Source organism: Passer domesticus, chromosome 12 (genome assembly GCF_036417665.1).
Source record: "Passer domesticus isolate bPasDom1 chromosome 12, bPasDom1.hap1, whole genome shotgun sequence".
NCBI classification, from domain to species: Eukaryota; Metazoa; Chordata; class Aves; order Passeriformes; family Passeridae; genus Passer; species Passer domesticus.
The window spans coordinates 10,438,950-10,461,421 of NC_087485.1; the positions used below are offsets into that span (position 1 = coordinate 10,438,950).

Consider the following 22,472-nt stretch of genomic DNA (forward strand, 5'->3'; position numbering starts at 1 on the left):
GATGTAAATTTAAATTATAAGACATTTTACTTAATTTCTCCCCAGAATAATAAAAAACATTCATAAAGCCGATGAAGAGAGGAACAGAAACATTACTAAATGTCTACTAGAAATGTTAAAAAGAAAAAACTGTGGGTTTTTTGTTACTTTGCTATACCCATTGATCTTGATTTACAAGTTACTGTAATTGCATGTTACTATAAGAAATATCCAGTTACCACACTTTCTTATACAGATTTGTGTGTACCACAGGAAATACTAGTGGTATTACAGGTACAGAAATTGATAGGACCTGACTTTTAAATTATAAGCAACATGTTGAATGTGATGTTTCAGCATTTTCAACATTCATATAAAGCAGTAACAGTACACCATTCCAGCAACTGGAAGGACAGACCTACAGAGTGGCTGAGTTCTGTGCTGGGGTGGGTGAGTCAGTGGTGGTCACAACCAATCCCCCCAGTCCTACCAATCACTGCATGCACATGGACCACCACCAGATGCAGGTCTTTTCAATATTCTACTTTCTAGATGTCCTGCATTCTGCCACTGCTTTTAATATAATGCCAGTAAGAGGACCTGTTTACTGAAATGAGGTTCTGGAATATAGCATGTACAAAAGCATATGACAAATGAATGTTCTTTTTGTTTTGTTATTGCCAAGTTTCTTTTTTTACAGAGTTTTCATATTTTGTCTTTTAGTTGGCATCTTCAAGATAGCCCCTCTTAAAAGTTAGTGCAAAAAATCTGAACAGTAAAAAATACACTGGAACTATATATGTTTCCATATATTGTCTTTCCCTCCAAGTCAAAATGATAAAGGCAGTCCTGCTACACGAAGAAAGCCAATAAAAGGGCCATTTTGAGAATACCCTCTAAGACTATTTAGAAGAGTAATTTTTTTCCCAAGTAATTGAAAAGAAACACAAAGACTATGGAAATGCAGAAGAGATTAAAAAAACACCTGGCCTACAGAGCTCAAATCTGTAGCTCTTCAAAAGTACTAATAAGAAAGTGATTTACACATCATCTTCAAAAGAATGTTTAATATATCCTTTGTTTCCATCTAAACATGTTCATGATGTTACTCATTAAATAAACTAACTTTCTGATCTACCCTTCATATAGAATCTCTGAAAATACTTTAGTCACTATATAAATTCCACTAGGGAATAAAAAACACCCTTATGATCTGGTAACTCAATCAACTACAATCTACAGTATTTTGCAATAAAAATAGTAAAGTTAGTCCCCTTCTTTTATTAAATACCTTCTGAATCTCTTGGCCAGCAATGCTCTATATGCTCAAAGTTTCCAGTCAGGAAGGATTAGATAAGAAGTTTACTTGATGCCCTGACTGCTATTGCACAAAAATAGATTATAATAACCTTTCTAGGAATGTTCAACTGCCACTTAAACTTCACTTTCATTGTCCCTCTTTCCTTCTAGGCTTCTACTTCACGCCCTTACAAAAAAGGGAGGCATGTCCAGACCACTATGCCAAAGGATCTCACATGTTAACACCTGATCTTTCCATGTCTGAACATTCTTCAGAGCACAGATAGTCCAGTACTTCCACACAACACTTCCCTGCAGAAGGATTCGATGAGATAACTAAGAACAAGGAATGGCACATGGGTTTTATGATGGCTTATAAAGGAATTGTTTTTAGTATATATACTGTGAAAGGTAATGTTCCAAAGACTGTTCTGCCCATAAAGCTGGGAGTGTGACAAGTCATCCTAGGGACATTCCATGGAACATGCCTTCCAAGTCACAATCCCATAAGCAGGGAGCTCTGCAAGTGCTCTCAGTCTTCAAAGATGATGTATGTCAAGCCAAGACAGTAAACAGGCCAACATGATGTTGTCAGAAACCTTGTTATTGTTTTTAGTGTAATCTATAACTAAATTTATTTTAACAAAAATGAAAACCAAGAGAAACAGAAGCCAAAAGAAAAAGCAACAGATTTTGTGTCAACAAACCTTAGCAACAGCTCTCGCTTCATTTCTTTCAATGGATAAACCTTAGCACATGAGCTCAGCTGCTCCAGCAAATTAACTCAATTTAATTTTCTTTTCTTAATCCTCTACGCTTGAGACATTGAGACTCATTCTTGGAGTAAGACAGCTGTGTTCATTATGATCTCAGTATAATCCCACTACTAGCAACCAGCATGCTTGAATGTAGACATAGTAGCAGAAGGAGAGAAGTGTCATGTGTAAAACTGGTGACTAATAAAATATCCACAGATTGGCACAATGATTGAAACCTCAAGGACCATGGCACCAGAAAACTTTAGGACGTTCATTCACATCCTACATAATACAGGTGCCACTTGATAAGCCAAACTGAAGAACAGAAATTTATTTGTTGAACGTAAGAGATGCTCAGAAAAACTGCATTAAGAAAACAAAAAGAATCTAGAAATACAAGGATGGAACAGATACAGCACAACTTCTGGCAAGATCGAGGGAAATTCTAGTTATGGCCTGAAGTTTAACTGGAACTAGTAATTCTGACTGCACAACAGACAGAAAAAGTGAAAAAAAGACTATTTCTTTCTTAGTTGTAAAGGGAAACAAATATTAAGGGAAAAAGTTCCCCTAAATACTTTGGAAGTAGGCAGAGTAGGAGGAATTTACTATATGCTCCATACAGATTTCATATTTTTCTAAACAAGAAAAGTCCTAACTGTAAGGCAGGTATGGTAACTTATTTAACATAAGCGTAATTTTCTCTATTTTCAACAAACAGTTCAACTTTTTAGTCCTTGAAAATTACCAAGCATCAAGTAGATGTCTCCTTGGTGAAGTGGCACTGCCAAGCCAGGTGTTTCTATGTCCCATGCCACCTTCAAGCCCACGTGCCAAACAGCTGGGTCTCTTCCCTCCAGTTCCTGTTCGCTGCTTTCTTGTACAGATGAATCTTGAGAGAGAGAGAAAGAGACCACAAGAATGAGGGAACAGGTAAGAATCATAAATACAAAATCTGGCTTAGACTTAAAGACATCCCATGCTGGTACAATCTGAATAGGCTTAAAGATTCTATAGTATCCAATTGCTACAATCATCATCTCCAAATTCAAAAGTATGCAACAGGTAAAAGAAAAATAAAAGCCATATGAGATCAAGAATTGTTTTGCAACCAACTTTACCAAGATGAAAACTTTAAGTTAACTACCAAGTGAAGGCTAAGCAAGTCAAGGCTTGTAATGGACTTAAGGTTTTCTGAAACTCTTAAGCACATGCAAAGGGAGTTTTAGTTAAGCATCATTAATTTTTTTTCATTACTAAAACTACAAGCATGGAAGAAAAAAAATAAAAAAAATGCAGCAACACTGATATAACAACAGATAACTTCTGAAACAATTTCAAGTTATAAACTGTCAAAGCATTTTAGGAAGAATTTCATTTGTTTATGTACTTGCAATTTCACCAAATCATAAACTGAGGCAAAGGTGAAATAATAGTTACAAAATACAGTCTAGACCAACAAAGCAAATCTTGGAATCATCTCTGTCATTCTTTTCTCAAAATTACTAGTCAAACATGCTAGATAACATGTGCAAGAGCCAATGAAGCTTCAATACATTTGTCAAAACACTTTTCTTATCATTATGCAACATGAACATGTTGAGCTTGGGGAAAAAATAATCCACTGCATAGAAATAGTATTTAGAGCTTAATCCCTCAGAACTATTTTCATAAGCTTACTTCACTGCAGTATAAATTGAAAGATACAGTCAGCATTTATAACAAGGTATTTGGGAGCTATGGTGTAACAGTTTTACAGCTAAAGTAACAGTGCATTTTGACAGAAGAGGGATGAAGTTTTAATAAATAGCTGGCACAGAACAGCAGTGAACAGTTAGAAATTAACTATGCACCATGCCCAACTCTTAGAACTTAGCAACTGTGTCCTTTTCACTGTCCACTTGAAATGTGCTTTCATGTAACAATTTTTAAAACCTTTGTCTTAAGTAAATTCTAGAAGAAAAACATTAAAGATGTATAGCTCTTATTATAAGAGGCATGCACAAAGTGTGACCACAAGCTCACATTTCTAAAATATTCATGTCATTCACCTCACATGGTTACTGCAGGTTGTTTAGCTGGGGGCAGCCTTTAGAAAATTAAGACAATTTATTAACTATTATATTAACGAAGTATTATCTAAATTCAGGAAGCAAAGAGACAAAGCCTATTAAAGAGCCAATCTAAATGTTCTTAAGTGAAAATTCTTATAGTCCCCAAGTTCCCTCCCTTCACTGCTGCAGGGCTCATCCAACTGAAGCTCTGGCTCACAGGAGCAGCTCTAGGCCCTTCCATCAAGGAGCACAAAAATGAGAAAACAAGAGCTAGCAAATACTCAGAAAAATCAATACTAAACTCTTCAAGGGGTTTTCATATTTTCTATCCTGTTCAGATAAATGGTAACTTAATTTAAGAAAAATGTTTTCTGAAAACTGCAAATAGGATGGCTTTCAAGGCATTTTTAATGCAATACATCATGGATATTATAAAAAGAAGTAACCTTTCTGGGTTAACTCTCTCTGTTATGCTGCCTTCCCATTCACTTTGGCAGCAGCACTGTTCACAATATGGCACCAATAAAATATAGAACTACAATCAGAGACAGCAATTTCAATCAAAGTTTCCTGGGGTCTCCTCATAAATCCAGCACCTTTGGAATGCGCTCGTTAAAATGACTTATTTTTTGCAGTTTGATAAATTTTTTATTGCTTAAGTACTGAGTTCAAATACAGCTCATGGCCTCCTTTTCTCTGTATTCTCAATTATTGCACCTTATAATTATCAGCAGCAATTGAAACTGATTGCTCCTACCATGTTATTTTGGTAACAAATGGAAGCAAGCTGCTACTTGCTTTTAAATGCAAGCTACCCTGAAACTGAGAGCAAGGGAAAAAGAGACACCTTAACATTTGTGGCATATCCAGACAAACTTTTACATAAAACTAAGTTTTTATTAAATTCTCTAAGACACCTCAAGAATGATTGGATGCTGTATATTTATTGATATAATTAGAGTTGCCATTTAAGTGAAAACATTTGGATGCATCTAAATCATAAGTATTTGAGACTAAGTCATGTGCATAAATCATGGATCACATTCCCATCACCTTAAGAACACAAATATATTTTGTAGTGAGCCATACAGAAATGGTCAAGTATACAAGTATTTAAGGGAAGTATAACAAAACTATGTGCAGATTTGAATTCTGGTCAGCAGATTTACAGACTTGGGCCTGCAAGAAACCTTTATGCTGGAATCCCAAATAAAATGGTGCAATGAAGTAAAATCTTACCACAACATAACAATACCTCATCAAACCTGTAATTATGGTAGAGCCATGAAAGAGAGAATGTAGCTGCAGAAAATTGGCCACAGCATTATGCTTTTAATGAGACAGCTCAAATTTCAGAGATGTTCCAGCAGTAAGATCTGATCTTATCAGGTTTGGGTCAGGGTTAGGTTCAGAACAATATGAAACTTGTTTTCCTGGAACTATTTTGGTTATTGTTCCAGAGCACAGAAAGTAAAAGTAGCTTTGAAAGGTTTCTTTGCTATTTGGCTTCAAAATCTTCCAGAGTCTGAGACTTTTTGATGCTCTGAAACCTAAATGATCTCTATTCAAGTCAAACTGTAATGCCAAATTACATCCTAAATGTAACCTTACATTCCATTTCTTAAGAAAATAGAATCACTGCCAACACATTGCTAAGAACAAGGACTGTTAGCATTTACTTCAACATTAAATCCAACTGACCATTGTTACACTATTTTTTACAGATTAATTTTTTTTCCAGAATGCACATATTCCTCAATTAAAAAAAATACACTCAATTAAAAAAAAAAAACCACTCATAAATTATGAGTGTTATTTAATAGCAATTTATTTGTGATACATGCAAGAAGTGAAAGAAGCAGAGCTTCTTAGCAGCTGATGAGAAGTAAGTATCTACCCAAAGTTATTTCCTCTACCTCATTACTGAAAAACCATAGTATAAGAGGTTAAATTCTATTAACATTTACATTTTTCTTGCAACTGATATTCACAAAACCAAAAAAACATAAGATTTTGCCAACAATGTTCTTATCAATTCATTTTTGGAATGCTGTATACACATAAATCAGGAACAAAAGCATGAAAATAAGAACAAACAGTATTCTGCCATCCCTTAATTTCTGAAGGAGAGGCTGTATTTGATCAGTGAGAAGATGTTTAAAAGAGACCCCACAACCCACAACAGTCTACTCAAGTGATGATTTCTTTTTAGACAACAGAGATTCTAATCTATTATTGTGAAATTTAGTGAGTCACTAAAAATTTGTGACTTTCAGAACATAAATCAAACTGGCCAGACTCTACAAGTTAGAGCAGTGACCATTTCATACACTTACCCATTTCTTCAAAAGTAAGGTAACATTTTCTACATACCATTTCTGTTACTTCAACAAGTAATATTTCTGTTATATTACTGACATTAGAAATTATTCCAATCCTGCAAAAAAAGCATCTACTCCATGACTTTTATCCATTAAGCAGTACATAAAGAGGATTATTGTCAAAGTTAGATTGACTTCAATGCTGAACAACTTTTGTAGTTTCAGGATTGTTTTTAATATGGTGGGGAAACATACATCTGTAGTGCATCTTAATAATTTTTATTCCAAATTAAATGAAATAGCCATCTTTAGACTACCTGCCAGGATGTTGCTTCTAGCTTCACAGAGTAAAAACATACAAGCAGCATTTCACAAAAGAAACAAGCACAAAAGGTCCTTGATGATTAGTCATCACTGCAACTAACAGTAAGTTTGTTAAACCTTTTAACATTACCTTGTCAGCAGACAGAGCCAGTCTGTAGAAGTTCAAGAGTTAAACAGCAAGTAGCCCTTACAGCAAGAAAACAAACTGGATATCGTATAGAGTCTAGAGAAAACTACTTACCTAATCTCTTCCTCTGTGGGAAATCCAGGTAGAGAAGATAATCACACTTCAATTGTTTACATTTTTTGCATCTTCTGTAAATTTGTAACTGAAACAGGTCCCTACTTCAAAGAACATCTTTAGAACCAACTAGTGCTCTGGTAAGTAATAAAACTTCCTACAAAACTTACATTGACCTGATGGAAATCTAGTCATTAGGAAAATTTTCATGATAAAATCCAATTTTTGAAAATGCCCTTATTCTACTGAATCGCAATTCACTTTTATAACTGCAGCAGGAAGTAAATATGCATTATCAGCTTACTATATTAAAATCCTGAACTATTTTTTTACCTTCATGCTCTCAGGTGATAGGATACTTGTAAGCTAATGTGTTATTAAAAATGCTGAATTGATCAACATTTGAAATTCTCGTTCCTTGATAAATTCTGAAATTAAATTAATTCCAAATACTGTTAGTGGCAGTATAATTGAACATACATTCTGTAACCTATTTAATTCTGCATATGCACCCTGACTACCACTCATGCACTTTCATGCAGCATACACACTAAAAGGAAACCTCTCAAATTTTTATTCTCATCACTTGACAACCTACTCTTAACCTAATGTAATGTAAGTAAAAGCATCAAGCTAAATGTTTACTTTATTTTGTTGATAGAATTGTACTTCATTTGAAGTTGCTTTGAAAGAGTTTTACACTGGAAACAAGAAAATAAACACTGATACCAATTAGAATATCAGCTTGTTCCAATATCTTTATGTTGATGTCTAAATTTCTTTTCTGGCATATTGAAATCTGCTTCTACTCCAATTAACACTGATCAAAGTTTCAAACATGAAATTTTCATTATGGCATCAAACAATGAACAAATGAACAAGAAAACAAGTTGTTTCAATTACAGTAGTATCTGTTTTAATGCTATTTAATCCAGTAAGTAGGTACAAAACAAATACTGCTATAAAGATGTAAATGAAAGTACAAAGAAAACCTGAGTTGTGCATCTCTAAACAGTCTGACAGAGCTGCCAGAGCTCAGTAAGACTGCTTGACTCCAAGGGCTGCTGCTGCTCAAAATCTGACAACCTGGGGACTGTGCATCTGCAGCAGGGCAGGTCAGTACCAGCCATGCAGCTCTGGAAGCCCCAGCTCCCACATGCCAAGCTGCCACAGACCCTCAGTGTCCACTGGGGATTTGAGGAATTGAGAGCTGACAAAACAACACGCAGAAAAAAGAATCAAGCCAGTTCCAACAAAAATCAACATGCTTGATTCGTGTTTGCATTTCCCACTGAAGCAGTGTTTTCTCCCAGAAAATTACTAATCCAGCTCATCTACATCTTCGAAGGAAAAATAGCTCCAACAAAAAAATTCTGACCACAATGACTCACTTTATTATGTATTCTGTAGTGATTCTGTGACAGTCTTTTTACACTACACTGAGAATTCAAGGCTAATTCAATATTAAATGAATAAGTGAAGTGCTAATAAAAGACGTTGACATAAAAACTAAAGATATTTATGGAAAATAAAAAGTCAAGACGTGATTCCACAAAGATATAACAATATTCTTCAAAAAGATGTTGAGATCCTCATGTTTCACAGTTATGGAGACCTAGTTATATAGGAAATATCGAAAGTCTTTGCAGATACCACCAAAACATTGACATTATATAGAACTGGAAAGAATAATATTATAAACATTGTTGAGCTTATAACCACCAGCATTGGAAGGCTGTTAACAGAAAATCAGAAGAGCAAAATTTATTCTCTAAAATCAAATCCACTTGGATGCACTGGGTACAAAACTTTAACACAAAGAGGTATTTACCTACACTTCAGTTACAAAACCATACTCCTAAGTAATAAACAGGATCCATTTCCCCCAGTTCATGAATAGGCAGGTCATTGCTTTAGGGTTACACAATGACAACCCTGACAGAGATGGGAGTGAACTGCTGGCACACAGAGCTGGACTGCAGGACACCTCTCCACGCTGCTCCATTGCCAGGGCAGGCACCTGAAACTCCCTCTAAAGCTCAAGAACTTGACCTGAGCAAGTCAAAATCAGAAAAATTTCAAGTAGTGACTTTAAATTTTTTTTAATGATAGAACAATCAATTGATTTACTAGAAAGATCTCGTTTTCTTTATTTTTTTATTTCTAAACTTTTCAGAAAAAAATACAAACTTTTAATTTAAGTGTATTTATGAAAAAAAACTTGTATTCAGCAAAAAAATTAATTATGCATAGATACCAAAATAACTTTTAGCCTAAAAATATAAAATATTTCTATCTACCCACATCAATCAAATCTTCTGCAGAATTTTCAGTGGTTTTAAAACACCGTAATTTTTACCTATTTAACTTACCAAATAAAAGAAAGAAAATCAACTGACGAGTTATGAATAAACATAGCAGCTTTCATTTTTGTTAATTTATAGCTGAAGTTAAAGGGACTCATTTTTTCCCCCTCCATAACCAAACTTTATGTTAAAGCAAAAAGTTTTAAGCATACTACAATAAATCCTCATACACAGTATTATTATAGTATTATGTTTAGGTTTCTTTAACTTAAAATCCTACTGAAAAAATATTTCTCTACAGTACTAATGGAAAAAAACCCAACACATCTACTTAACACCACTGATTAATAGGACAGAAAGAAGTTAATGAAAAAATTACACTTTTACCAGTCAGGAAATCTCTTCTACTCAATTTGCTAAGTCAGCTGATGTTTTATATCCAGGAAAATGTAAATAATATAACTTCAGTTGTACATTAAGTAACAAAGTGACACTGAGTTTCAAAACTAATAACAAAACCAATAAGAGAATGCACATGGGAATATAAACTGTTATTTTTATATCATAGTCTTTAGCTAAAACCTCCTGAAGTCAATGCAAATTCTTCCCCTGTTCTAAAGCAAACATCACAGGATTTTTGGAAGCATAAAAAATCCATTGCTAATGATGAAACATAACAGAACATTTGCAAGTTCAAATCAAGTTTCTAAATTCTAATCTTATGTTTGCAAAACTAAGAGTCATTAAAAAAATATCCAATCCTTTTTTCAAGCACTGTTAGGAAAAAAAAACAAAAAACAAAAATTCCTCATGTTCGCTCTTAAATAATGAGAAAAATGGGGCAGGTACTTTAAACGAAAAATGAAATATTTAATGATGCTTCAACTGCACTTTTACCATCACCATCCCTAAAATGCTGTATGCAATTCATTTTAAAATAGGCAAGAGCCTGCAAAGCCTGTCAGACAAGAGTTGTTTTAATGCAAAGTGTCCTCTCTTCCCAGGTAGAGAAATGTTGGCAAGTCCTCCATAAAAAACACATTAACACTACTGCATGCCTAGACAAAATGCATATATTTCTAAGTAAATATAGTAATACTTCTATCCAAAACCAACTGAAAATGATCTTTCCAAAGAAAGAAGAGTAGTAAGATCAGCATAAAGCAAAGCAAGTCCATATATGACAAATAACACTATAAAAGTAGTGAACCCAACCACAGTGAAACATTTTACAGAATAGAAAACATGCACATGCATTAACCTGAGAAAGATATTTGACAGATTTTGATTTCCTGGCTATTAGTCAGGGAATTAATTATACCAATGTTTAAATCTAGTTAGAGAACAACTGCTAAGCCAGCTGCACTAAACACAGGTATTTTGTACAGGTTTTGGTGGAAATAAAGACAAAACTTCAATACAAAAGGTGCATTCAGAAGCACGTGACAAGTCTAGACCAGCACGCAGGTGTGCTTATGAACATGCACACAAGGGAACACAGGAGAGCTTCAGGGATTTCAGGGACTTTTGTGACTGGTCAAGTCCCACCACTCACCTTCACAGCTGTAACTGTACACAGCCACTGCTGACCTCTCCACCAGGTTCTCGTCATGGTGCCAGCTCACTGCCATGTTCCCCATTCCAAAGTAAGGTTCTTGTTTCAAGTACAGCATTTCCAGTGGATCCATATAATTTAATAAAGTCAAATTATATGATGTTCTGTTCTTTAGACTTCTGTCATCCTCTGGTACACAAACACTGGTTTGATCTTTTGAAACAGACACTTGCTCTGTAAGAGAAGTAGCACAACTTTGCTTCCTTTCTATTACAGTAGTATCATTAATTTCTTTGTTTTCAAACAAATTTTGTCCTTGTAATGCCTTGACTGTTTCAATATGCAAGTAGTCATTAAGTCTCATTAAAGCTTTACAAGCATCATGTATTTGAGGACTGCAATATTTTATATCATAACTTTCTGTAGGCCAAGGAACTGTAAATAATCTTGTGTTCAAGTACTTATAAGTGCATCCTGGGTTTCCAATTAATATACGAGACACTGGAGTAAGAAAGTCTTTTCCTTTGATCCTTACAAGATCTTGAAAGAAACAGTTGTGTTCTCGCAAGGCCAGAAAGCTTTCTTGTACCATTTGATGGAGCTCTTCAGGGACTGTATCAGATTTCCTGAAAATCAGCTTGGAATACTTGGTCTTCCACTAAAGGAGAAAAAAACCCCAAACAACAAAAAGAAGAAAATAATTATTCTTTTTACAGGAGTCACGAAATTTCAAGACAAGGCAAAGCTGTCAAGTTAACAGGAATGTGGTGAAGGTATGGATGTCAGCACTTGTTACTTTTCATATTTCAGTATATTGCACAAGCTATTGATATGTACCAATGGCTTAAACCAGAGGAAATCTCCAAGTAAATAAATGCGAAGACTCTAGAACAATTCAGCAGAACATACAGCTCATCTGATGAATCGCTAGACAATGCCACCTTTGAGTATATAAACAAGAGAAGAGCAAGCAGTAAAAAGCAATCCCTCTTTTTGCAATAGTTGCAAAGACCCTTCAGTTTCATTCTGATGTACAGAAATCTAGAGATCTACATGAGACACTCAAAAAGCTTTATCTAACAATACTTTCCAGGGAAAAAATAAAAAAATCAAAATGTACATTTTGAAAAATGCACTGCTAACATTCCAGTGCTATCTCTCATTTTACATAAAAGGTCTCTTTTGATAATAGAAAATGTCCAAACTTATTTTCTTCCCCAGCTCCCTACCTGCAGTGTCCTTTTCCCTCATATCCTCTTGTGACCACACCAGCTCTGGTATCAGCTGGAGTTCAGAATCCAGCAGTGTGTGGAGGCAACAACTCCCAGCAAGGTATAACACTGCTAATCAGCAGCTTCTTGCTTTGTATGCACAATACTGCTTCCCACTCCAGGAAGGCTTGGATAATTTTATTTTGTTAATCTGGTTTTCTGAGGAAGTGAGTATCACATAATCACACCTTTTATTGGTTGCCTGTAAATCTGCTTTAACTACTGCTGAGACTGGCAAACTAGACAAAGGCGAGGGAATAAGTTCTTTTAAAGAGTGGGTTCTTACGTATTTCATTAAAATTAATAGATAAATAAAAGAAACAGATGCACACTAGTGCCCTAGTAAGGGAGGAGCTGTAACGTGAGTGTATCAGGCACCAATTAGCATTTGTGGAGCTCCTAAAGACTCACCACACCTATTTCCTTTTGTCCAGAGAGGTACTGATGGTGGTGTGGGGAGACATATTAAGGTAGACTGAAATCTGAAGGCATTAGGCAATGGGGAAAGAGCACATGGATGCACAAAACTGATATGCCAAAACCTTTATTATTAGTCTAATAGCTTATGTTCAAAGTGCTCTTAAAAAGACAAATAAAAGTCACCGGCACTGACCTACAATCCATCTGTGAGCTCCTTCTGGTACAACTCAAACCCACTTTACCAGTACTATCTACTTCCAAGTCTCATATGAACCTGCCTTTCAGGAAATTAATTTTAAAATCCAAAGAATGTGCCCTTAAAAAATACAGACCAGGCCGTAAGTATTCACATTTTCCACTGCATGAAAACAGACTTTTGCATCATAATGCACTGTTATCCTATAACACTGAAGAGCTGGCTTTATAGGTTCATTTGTTTCTACTAAAAAGAAGAACATAAAAGGAAGCCTATTTTAAAAATAATGATTACATATAATAAATCTTGGTTTATCTATAAACCTTGCCACTATTCCTTGTAAATTTTTACAGTGGAGCTAACTCCTTTTCTCTATACACTCTTATGGTTCTAAAAAACCAGCTTTCTAGAGAGAGGAAAATAAATCCCTGTTACAGTATCTACAGATAATAATTTCGGACAATTGCATTTACATGCTTAGCTTCAAACACCAAAGCTTGAAAACAGTCCCAGATCTGTGTGAAGGTCCCTCTACAACCCCAGAACAGGATCACAGCTTTCATTCAAAGAAGTGAATCCAACCTTGATAAACTATATTCACCTGAGCTTGACAAAAGCCTGAAAGGATTCCTTCAGAGGTCCTGAACTGCCCCTTTTGTTTCTATCAGTGCTGTGTATCTCCAGCCTTTGAACAGTACAGTGAAAAAAGTCCTTAAAAACAACAACTAATAAAAGCAGTAACTGTAAATTTAGGACTTGGAGCTATAGGCTACAGTCAGATGTGAAGGTACGGGCTGATGGGAATCATAAATATTCTTTCATAATGTTACTTAAGAACGCTAGAATATTATATGTTGTGACATATAAATATTATTACTTCATTATTTCTTTCATTATGCAAATGCCCTGTATGAAAGAAAGAGCTCTAACAGTTCTATGGCAGTACCCCAGTATTTCTGTAAATAATTCTGTATACTGGACATACTCATACCACATTACATATGCTATTATGGTGCAGTGCATTTAAACAGTCACTAATACTATATATTTTTAAACCTTTATATGAAAATATAAATACACTGAATTTCTAACATTAATCACACACACAAAATTCCAAACAATTATTAGGAACAGAAGGAGGGAAATAACAATATGATGTAAAGCAATTAAATCCCCGAAAACATGAACTAGAAAGGAAGAACAGAGATTTTACAAAGGAAACAACACTGTATTCCCCTCCTGAGCTGCAGAGGTAATGCCTTGCACATTTTGCTGCCAGCCAAGTCAGAGGCCTGTTACCTTTGGGTTGTGCTTTAAGATCACATGCTTAAGAACTATTTTATCATTAAGGTATCTCAAAAGAAATCAGGAAGTGGAAACACATTTCCGACACATCACATGAAAACAGCCTGGTCTTCTTTAAATCCCCAGCCAGTGCCTGTGCCATGCCCTCCATAAGGAAAGAATTACAGGATCAGAACACGGGGTGACTGCTGGGTTCACACTGGACACCTTGTTGTTTTGGGGGGTGGGGCAGGGCAGCAGTCATGTACTCTGCCTTGTAACTCTGACAGCCAGTATCAAAGGTCAACTCACTGATCACTCTGAAAGAAGTGGCAGCATTACAGACAGCTCAGTACAGAAAAAAACCCAACCACATTTGATGTTCAAATCTTTTTTGTCTATTACACACAAGATTTTAAATATGCTTTCACTTTTGATGGTGATGCTCAACACAGAGAATCACCCTATAGACCTGAGTGACAGAATAAAGTTAGGAATCAGTAACAAGGACCCTCGATAAGCAAACTGCCATGTGAATCCTGAAATTATAGTCTGAACTTCAAATATTTGTGAACTACCTTGTTGCAGCCCCTTTCTTGTTCCGTACTGGCTTTAAACATTACATTGTTTCAGCTTATGGCTTGGGGCCCATTTCCAAAATCCTTTATCAGGAAAAACACATTGAAAGAGGATGTCAGTGGAAGTCTTGCTTGTGATGGAATTTCTTACTTCTGTTCAGGCTGTACACTTCCATACCTGACAGGATAAGACAGTTTTTTTTAGTTGCATCCTACCTAACTTTTCCAACATGTTCAAAGAATACTGTTTCATAAGAGGTAGATCCTTCAAGGAGTAGGGCAGGTCTGTCCAGGAAAGACAGACTATAAAACTAAACTGTATGTGATATTTTACTTTGCCAATTTGTTGTCTTCAAGCTCTCACCCTTCTTTTCCTCCCCAGCTGTAGTGCATTTAAGCATCATGGAACTTGCAATTTCTACAGCTGCGATTCCACGAACATTTCATAACCACCACAGACTTCAAAAGGTGTTTGTGATGTTTATGATTAGCCTATATACTTAAAGATACCTAACATGCACACATACACTGTATAAAAAGTATAATTCTATATTTACAAAAAGAATGCATTGAAAAATTATTAAGGACTGAACAGGTGTGATTTTACTGCTTATCTCATTCCCATTGTCTTCTGTATTTATGGGTGACTGACCCCGAGCAAATGAGATGCCACCTTCTCTTTTCACATCAGCTCCAGGAGAAGCTGAATTTACAAAGATGTGAAAAAAAAAGAGATGCTGGGCACAGCAGCTCTTGGCAGCAACAGAGGCAGAAGAGAACAAACAGGAGGGGATGTAGCAGGGCTAGAAGGGAGAAAAGTCAGCTTCTTAAAAGTGAGCCCGCTTCTTAAAAGGTGGAAGAGTTTCTTCATGAGCATTAAGACTGAAAAGAACGTGTCTGGGTTCTTGTGTAAAGAAAGAAGAAATAATAAAATCCATCTGTATTGCCCTTATAAATTCTCCCAGCTCTTCTACGCTTGCACATCTTTGAGCCATATATTAAACCAAGGCAGGCACCACTCCTGTGTTGTGTATTGTGAGCATGGTCACTGGAGCTCTTCAAACAGCCAGGTTATTCCTTATGCTTTTTCTCTTACCATGATCCAGTTTGATCTGATTGAATCCACCCTGAGTTCTGTAGTTGATCTAGAAAGATCCAAGACAGATGCAGAAAATTCTATTTATTCCTTATATTCTTGCTTACACTCACTTGGTTCACTGCTCACGTGGCTACTAGGCTTGATCTTACTTCTGTTTGGTTTCACTTGAGGCATTCCAGTTTCCATGGTTTGTTTTGCAAGCAAAGCATTAACAATTACTTGTTGTTGGAAAGTAGAACTAAGCCCCTCGAACTTTAAGTTTCTATGTTAATATTTCCCCTATTTTTCCAAACAGGAACTATACAGTTCTCTTCATCAGTCAGAAAAAATAAATTAAAATATTGGTGACAAGTACTTTGCTTTAGCAAAGCATGAAAAACTGTGATTAACTGTTACGCATTACTTGTAGTGAGGGCACACACATAAAATAAAGTTCAACAAGTTCTCATTTGTGAGCATCCCAGTTCTAGAGATCTTATTTCAATCACCTGGAAGTGCATTATCAGCTATCAGGATACTTTTTTTTCATATCAGGTTTCACAGTGTCTCTTTGAAGGAAGATTTATTTGTTGTTCAGTGCAAACAGCCATTTTAGTTTAAAATTATTTGAAAGAAATACGTTACCAGCTGGTGGAAATCGGCATCAGCTGGTGTCAGGTATGGAAGTCTATTCTCCCCAAGTTCTTCAAGAAGTTTTTTCTTCTGTTTTGGAGGAACAAAATTGAAACAGAAAATTAAAGTTAAAAACCAAGATATAATCAGAGAAGTATAAAAGTAATTGTATTTAAATGGCAAAACCAGGTGCAATTATTTCTCTTACTACCTTCAGTTCTGGAAAATTAAATAAGTACAACAAAAACAACAAAAAAAATCAGGGAACTTTTCTGTTTACAAAGCAGTAGTTCAGTTTAGGCAGTTTTAGAGCTCATGAGTGTTTTTACTCCCAAGTTCTTTTTTATGTATCAGTACTTGTTACACTGATAAAAATTCATCTCAGCCTTATGTTCTTCAGACCTATGCTACTTTATAACTACACATTCATTTCTTGTTTCCTTTCCATTTTCTTTTTTACTTCAATTTGTGCAGCCAATGGGTACAAAGCTCATATTTCATCAAATGGCTCAATAACCCACTTCATTAAAACAACAAGCCCCAGTACTGGGCGTACTCCAAAATATTTCCTGAAATAGTTTATGAAATAAAAGGAAAGCACAATCTACTGTAGCCCAAAGCCCCCACAGCCTGACAATATTTAAAATGTCATCCTCAAGACCTGCCACCCAGAGACAGCCATAAATCCAGTTTGATGCTGAGAGTGCACAAAGAACCTGTAAAAACAGGTTTCCTCTGTCCCCTTGTTCTCTTAACTCCATTTTTACTTCTGGTTTAGACTGAAAGCATCTCCACCAATATTTGGTCAATGTGACTAATAAATTGCTAAGATAAAATCCTGATGTCTCTCCAAATTGTATTTTTCAGGTTTTTCTTGATCAAAATAGATTTTTTTGTGGCACTATACAATTATTTGTGTTGATGATTTGCCATGTGCAAGAGATGTGTGAAACATGCCATCAGAATTTTTGGAATCAATCCTGATCCATGACAGGTCCATTCACACTGATCTACTCACAGAATAACTCAACACTAACTCAATGTAAGTACAGCTTAACCACAGTGTAAAAATTATTACAGTGCAAGTTCTGGCCTAGAAAATTAATAAACTCCTTCCTCTACTTCTTCTTTCTTTTAGATTGCAAGGATTGCATTTTACAAACTTTGATTTTAAACAAATTTCAACTTACTTGCAACTCAAAGATCATAAAACTGTATCTGCCATAATGCTTAAATATAATAACAGGATTCAAATTCTTATTTTGATTGCAATATTTTCAACTACATAAACACTAGCACAAGAAAAATTTCTATATTTTTATGTTGTAAGAGAAAGACCAGATGGAAATAGAATACTGTTTCTAAAAGAATATTAAGGGTATAATACAAAGGGAAACACTAAGTAAAAAAAAGTTATGACTAACACTTTCATAAAACCAAGTTCAAAACAAGGTGAAACCAGGTCTTCACTATTCTGACACTACTATTTAAAAAAGGAAAAGAAAACATTTTATGTATTAACTAACTCCTGTGTTACAGCAAACACATAAATGAGGAAAGCTGAACTATGGAGTGTAACTGTGCATTCTGTGACAATGAATTTCTTTCATTCAAATTTCAGCATTGAGAAAGGTGACAGAGGCTTAAAGTCAGGTGGAAGTGTAGAGGATTTTAAGGTTCATAGATCAGTCAAACTACAATCAGAGCAGGTGGCTCCCACTCATCCCCACACTCACAACGTGCTGAGCACCGATTCTTAACAAGCCTGAGAAGAGCAGCACTGACATTTCTGAACTAGTGGTGTAACTTCTTTATGTCCTCAGTTTTCTTTGGGGACGGGTTGTTGGGATGTTGACATGAAGTCATTGGTGAAACACAGCAGATTGTAGCTTCAGATTAAGTTGGCAGAAAGTGACACACGGATTTCCTGCATTTTCTAAAACAATTACACTCCTCTATTACCAAAAGCCTGCCAGAATTTTATTACATGAAATTGCTGAAAACATTAGACTGGCTTTGTTATCTGTAAGATAAACCATATTAAACTGCATGGAAAAAAATAAGATATTTTAACATGGACTCACATCTGTGGGAAGAAAAAAAAGTGGGAAGAAGAGAGATTCTGACAATTTCTTTGTCAAGTATCAGGCTCTTGGCAAAAAGCACACAACATTAAAATGCACTCTTGTGTATAGGTAGTAGTAGTTCACATTTGATTGTCAGATCTGGCTAAGTGCCGCTCTTCAGCTTGATGTGCAGACTAATACACACAGCTGGGTGGTAGAACATGCTGCTCATCTCTTATGCAAGAAGCTGTCACACAGATGTCAAAAACATCAAGCTACTCACAAATACCTCCAAAAATAAAAAAAAAATAAAAATAAAAACTGAGTGTCTGGCTATACCAGCTGCCTGATGTGAAAGTCTAAGCAGTGTTACATAAGCATTGTTTATTGGTTCTTCAAACACATAACCCCCTCAGTAAAAACAAAAAAAATGCCTTTACTTGAAGGTGTCAGGCTTCTTAAAAAGCATTTTCCTAAATCTGATTTTTAAATTTTAAAAATTATCAACAGTGTAACAGTTTATTCTGATATCAAAATTATTCCTCATGTTTTAAAAAACAATGTGATTTTTATACAGACATTAGTGATGCCAAGACATGAAAGACAATCTGATATGCACCATCCCTGTCACTACACACTGCATTGCTTTAGAAACTTTGTTAAGTTCATCTTGGGCCTTCAGAAAGGCAAAAACCTCTGCAAATACTTATTTTGTGGGCTGCTGTGAGTGTTAGTGGAGCTATTATAAGTGACTCTGCAATAAAGATCAGAAACACAAATGCCCAATTTTAGAGTGCAAAATGAACATTCTGCAGACATTAATCTCTGCTCATTCATTAATAATAAGATCATTAATGAGACAATTGTAAAATTCAGCAAGTGGAATATTAATAATTGGAATCTCTCAATCACTATACATGTAATTATTTATTTTTCCTGGCAAGAGAAGTGGTGCCTTGTATGTGTCACAGTGCAAGAGAAGCAACAAAAACACAGCAAAGAGGTGAGGGTGCAGAGAGGACGGTGTTGCAGCTTTGGAACATCATCTCCACTCCCAGCCTGCAACAGCCCTTCTGCATCAACTCCTTTCATCAGAAGTTCTTAATACATTGCCCATTTTTTCATCTTAAAAAGTTTGCTAACTGCCTGCTGCACTTTTTACACTTCTGAAACTACTTGGGACCAGAGCTAGTAAAACACTTGATTTTTTTTTTGTTTTTAATGCAACCCAATGTTTTCACAGAAATTTCAGGGACAGATCATTAAAAAAGAGCCACCATTCAAAGCATAAGAAAGTATAATCTCCTTCTCCAACAGTTTTTCCCAATAGTCCTTTGTTTTCCAAAAGGTTTCCAGGTTTAGAATGCCTGAGAATGCCTATTGCAATGCAAGAATGATCTGAATCACAGTTCAGATGCAAACCTTTGGTTTCTCAAAAATCTCTCCTTCCTATTACCTTTTTTACCCACATAAGAATGTCCATTAGGGCCTGTGTTTCTCTTTCATTCTTTTCTTTAATCAACTCTAGTAAAACATGGATTTCTTTCAAATCCTGTATGAAGCAAAGGGTCAGTGCTCTAAAATGCTTAATAAACAGCTTTATAAAGGAGGAAAATTAAACATATAGCAAAAGTTTTGTGACACATTACAAAGACCCCATCAAGAAAAAAGTAATCATTTTACAGTAACTTCTAAAACATTACTTCCTAACAGCCTTTCACATGTAGGCGTTTTTTATAAAAAATAAAACTGGGATAGTTTCTTAAGGAAGGAATGTGATTTTGAAGTTGACATTTGTTTAAACTACAAGGCTTTCCAAGTGTTAGCTATTAAAACTTCATAGCTACCAAGATCATTCAAGTGGTTCACTAAAACAAGTTATGTCAGAAATGAACCTAGAGTAATAAAAAATACATCCTAAATGTACCACTTCAGCTTTTATTTCTCCATTATCACATATATTAGATTTCAGAATTTTTTTTCTGCAAATTATTTCTGTAAACTCTACTCATCAAAAGATCTTAAGGGACTGGCAAATTTTACAACACCATTTACTGACATGAAAATGTTATATTGCCAGTCTACTCTTCATTACATTTAAGACTTAACCAAAAACCTAGTGTGTGCCACATTCTACAATACAGCCTCCCAAAAACACTGGCAGACGTATGACATACTGTACCACACTGCACACTACAAGCTGCTCTCCTTGCCCACCTAATTTAAGTCAAAATCATTTTTATATTAAGGGGAAAATATGTATAATTATCATCATTATTATTCTATATAAACTCATATTAAAAATATCTACGATGGTCTAGCAATATTTCATGCCCCATATATCCACTTGCTAATTATACTACAATAAATTATACTTGTTGTTTAATATAACTACAGTGAACCCTGTTCTTCCACTGAACAAACGGGTCCAGCTACAGAAGTAACAAAATGCAGTTCAAGTGACCTGGCCATGAAAAAAATTACGTAATGAACAATCCACTGCCATGCCAAGACCTCAGGTCTTACATCAGCATCTGTGAGTAGCTGTCACAAAGCCCGTTTGATATTCTCTGCTGCAAAGGTACTGTTTGGCTTTGCTTACTAATTTCAACCTCTCTTACCCTTTCTCATAAATCAACAGGCCCAGGTTTTGGTTCACACACACAGAGACCAGTCATGCATATGCACAACACACTTCACTGATGTAACTGAACTAAAAGTTAATTTATGCATTGAAGCAGCTTAGCAATGTGTGAAAAATGTCTGCTGCCAGTATCCCCTCTCTCCCCATCTTCAAGTGTTAAGGGCCCCTTAATTGTTGTTTTAACCTACAGGAACATTGTTCCTTCGGCCAGTGGCAATTAATGGAACAGAACTGGCAATTTCCTTACCTAGCTGAGTGTAGATTTGTCACACATGGATTAGCACTGTAAGTAATCATAATAAAAATATGAAGTAATAAATAGTTCAAACACGGACACTTTGGTCTGACAAAATGTCCCTAAGGCTCTTCTGTATAATTCTGAATAAACTTCTACTTCTTCTACCATGACTGCAAACATCTTGATAACGTCACCCATGTTGTGTTCCCTCCCAGCACTTGTGCATACTCTTGCAGCACGTACCAGTTACTAAATGGGTCAGCAATGTGTATTAGGTGAACATTCAAACTTTGAAATGATCAAATTTTAACCAGAATCCCAGTTCTTAGTTTCTTCTTGTACATATGGTCACAAGATCACATGTGTACTTAGGAAAACACAGTTAAGACAGTGTTTAGTTCAACATGGCAGTGAATCCAGATAAGGACACTGAGGCATGTCTGCATGTCGTTCTTGGCATAGTTTCTTAGAGATAGCCAATGGATTCTGACCAGATTTCTTAATCTAGCAATTCTTAGCCAGCTCACCTCCAAAGAGTCAGCAGTTAGAATCCTTAGTGACTGTTACCAATAACTGATTCTGCATGATTTAGCAAAAACACCCCTACACACCCAGTGCCAAGAAACCCAGGGGGTTTGACCAGTTGTGAAATACTAAGCAACAATACTTGACAGACAAGATTCAATAGATATTAAACAGAGATAAACTAAAAACTATAACAAGGGTTAATGTCACAACAATGATACATTTGGTGTTGCTGCTCATCTCATGTTCTAATGACATGAAGATATTTGATGGTTCCTAAATTCCATGGAAATCTATTACCAGGACACATGGCACTAGATCTCTGTAGCCTTAGGAGCTGCATATTATGCTCAATAATGGAGAACAATGCTGATATGGTGCTATTTATCCCTGAAGGCCCCAAGGAAACAGAAAGAAACATTACAAATCTCCACCTTATTTTGGGAAATACTGCATATTTACAATGTGGAATTGTACAAACCTCACTGGGATTCAATAGCTAATTAATGTAGCAAAGAGCAAACACACTGACCAACAACCACAGAACAGACCACGGACCTCCAGACTGAAACCCAAGGGCTGACAGCTTGAAATGCAGACTCAGAACCTTTGCAACTGGCTCATAGCTTCTGTAGAAACAGACAAAGAACTTTCCAACATAAACACTGGCAGGTCACACCAATACAGTTTTTCCGAAACTAA

The 22,472-nt window shown here is 35.7% G+C and overlaps 1 protein-coding gene and 1 long non-coding RNA gene across 17 annotated transcripts in view; one reads left to right on the top strand and one right to left on the bottom strand.

Moving 5' to 3' along the window:
• Positions 1-22,472, bottom strand: part of FTO (FTO alpha-ketoglutarate dependent dioxygenase) — a 223,090-nt gene that overhangs the window by 167,537 nt on the left and 33,081 nt on the right. For 10 of the 15 annotated variants that reach the window (XR_010346940.1, XM_064387230.1, XM_064387218.1 and 7 more), the window contains 3 exons: positions 16,310-16,387; positions 10,838-11,495; positions 2,785-2,928 (listed from right to left, as the gene is read on the bottom strand). Coding sequence is in view for 14 of the 15 variants with exons in the window: in XM_064387230.1 (XP_064243300.1) it covers positions 2,785-2,928; positions 10,838-11,495; positions 16,310-16,387 (880 nt within the window). In the remaining variant the exon portion in view is untranslated. Of the gene's footprint in view, positions 1-2,784; positions 2,929-10,837; positions 11,496-14,586; positions 14,765-15,682; positions 15,732-16,309; positions 16,388-22,472 lie in introns of all 15 variants that reach the window. The other 5 variants (XM_064387226.1, XM_064387227.1, XM_064387225.1 and 2 more) reach the window with 3 other exon arrangements.
• On the top strand, positions 1,758-21,290 carry LOC135279753 (uncharacterized). 2 transcript variants are annotated; one of them, XR_010346956.1, is made up of 5 exons: positions 1,758-1,828; positions 2,758-2,969; positions 11,554-11,610; positions 17,165-17,339; positions 21,198-21,290. It is a non-coding gene; the product is annotated as an uncharacterized LOC135279753 (long non-coding RNA). The 2 variants fall into 2 exon arrangements; XR_010346957.1 differs by lacking the exon at positions 1,758-1,828 and adding an exon at positions 2,131-2,331.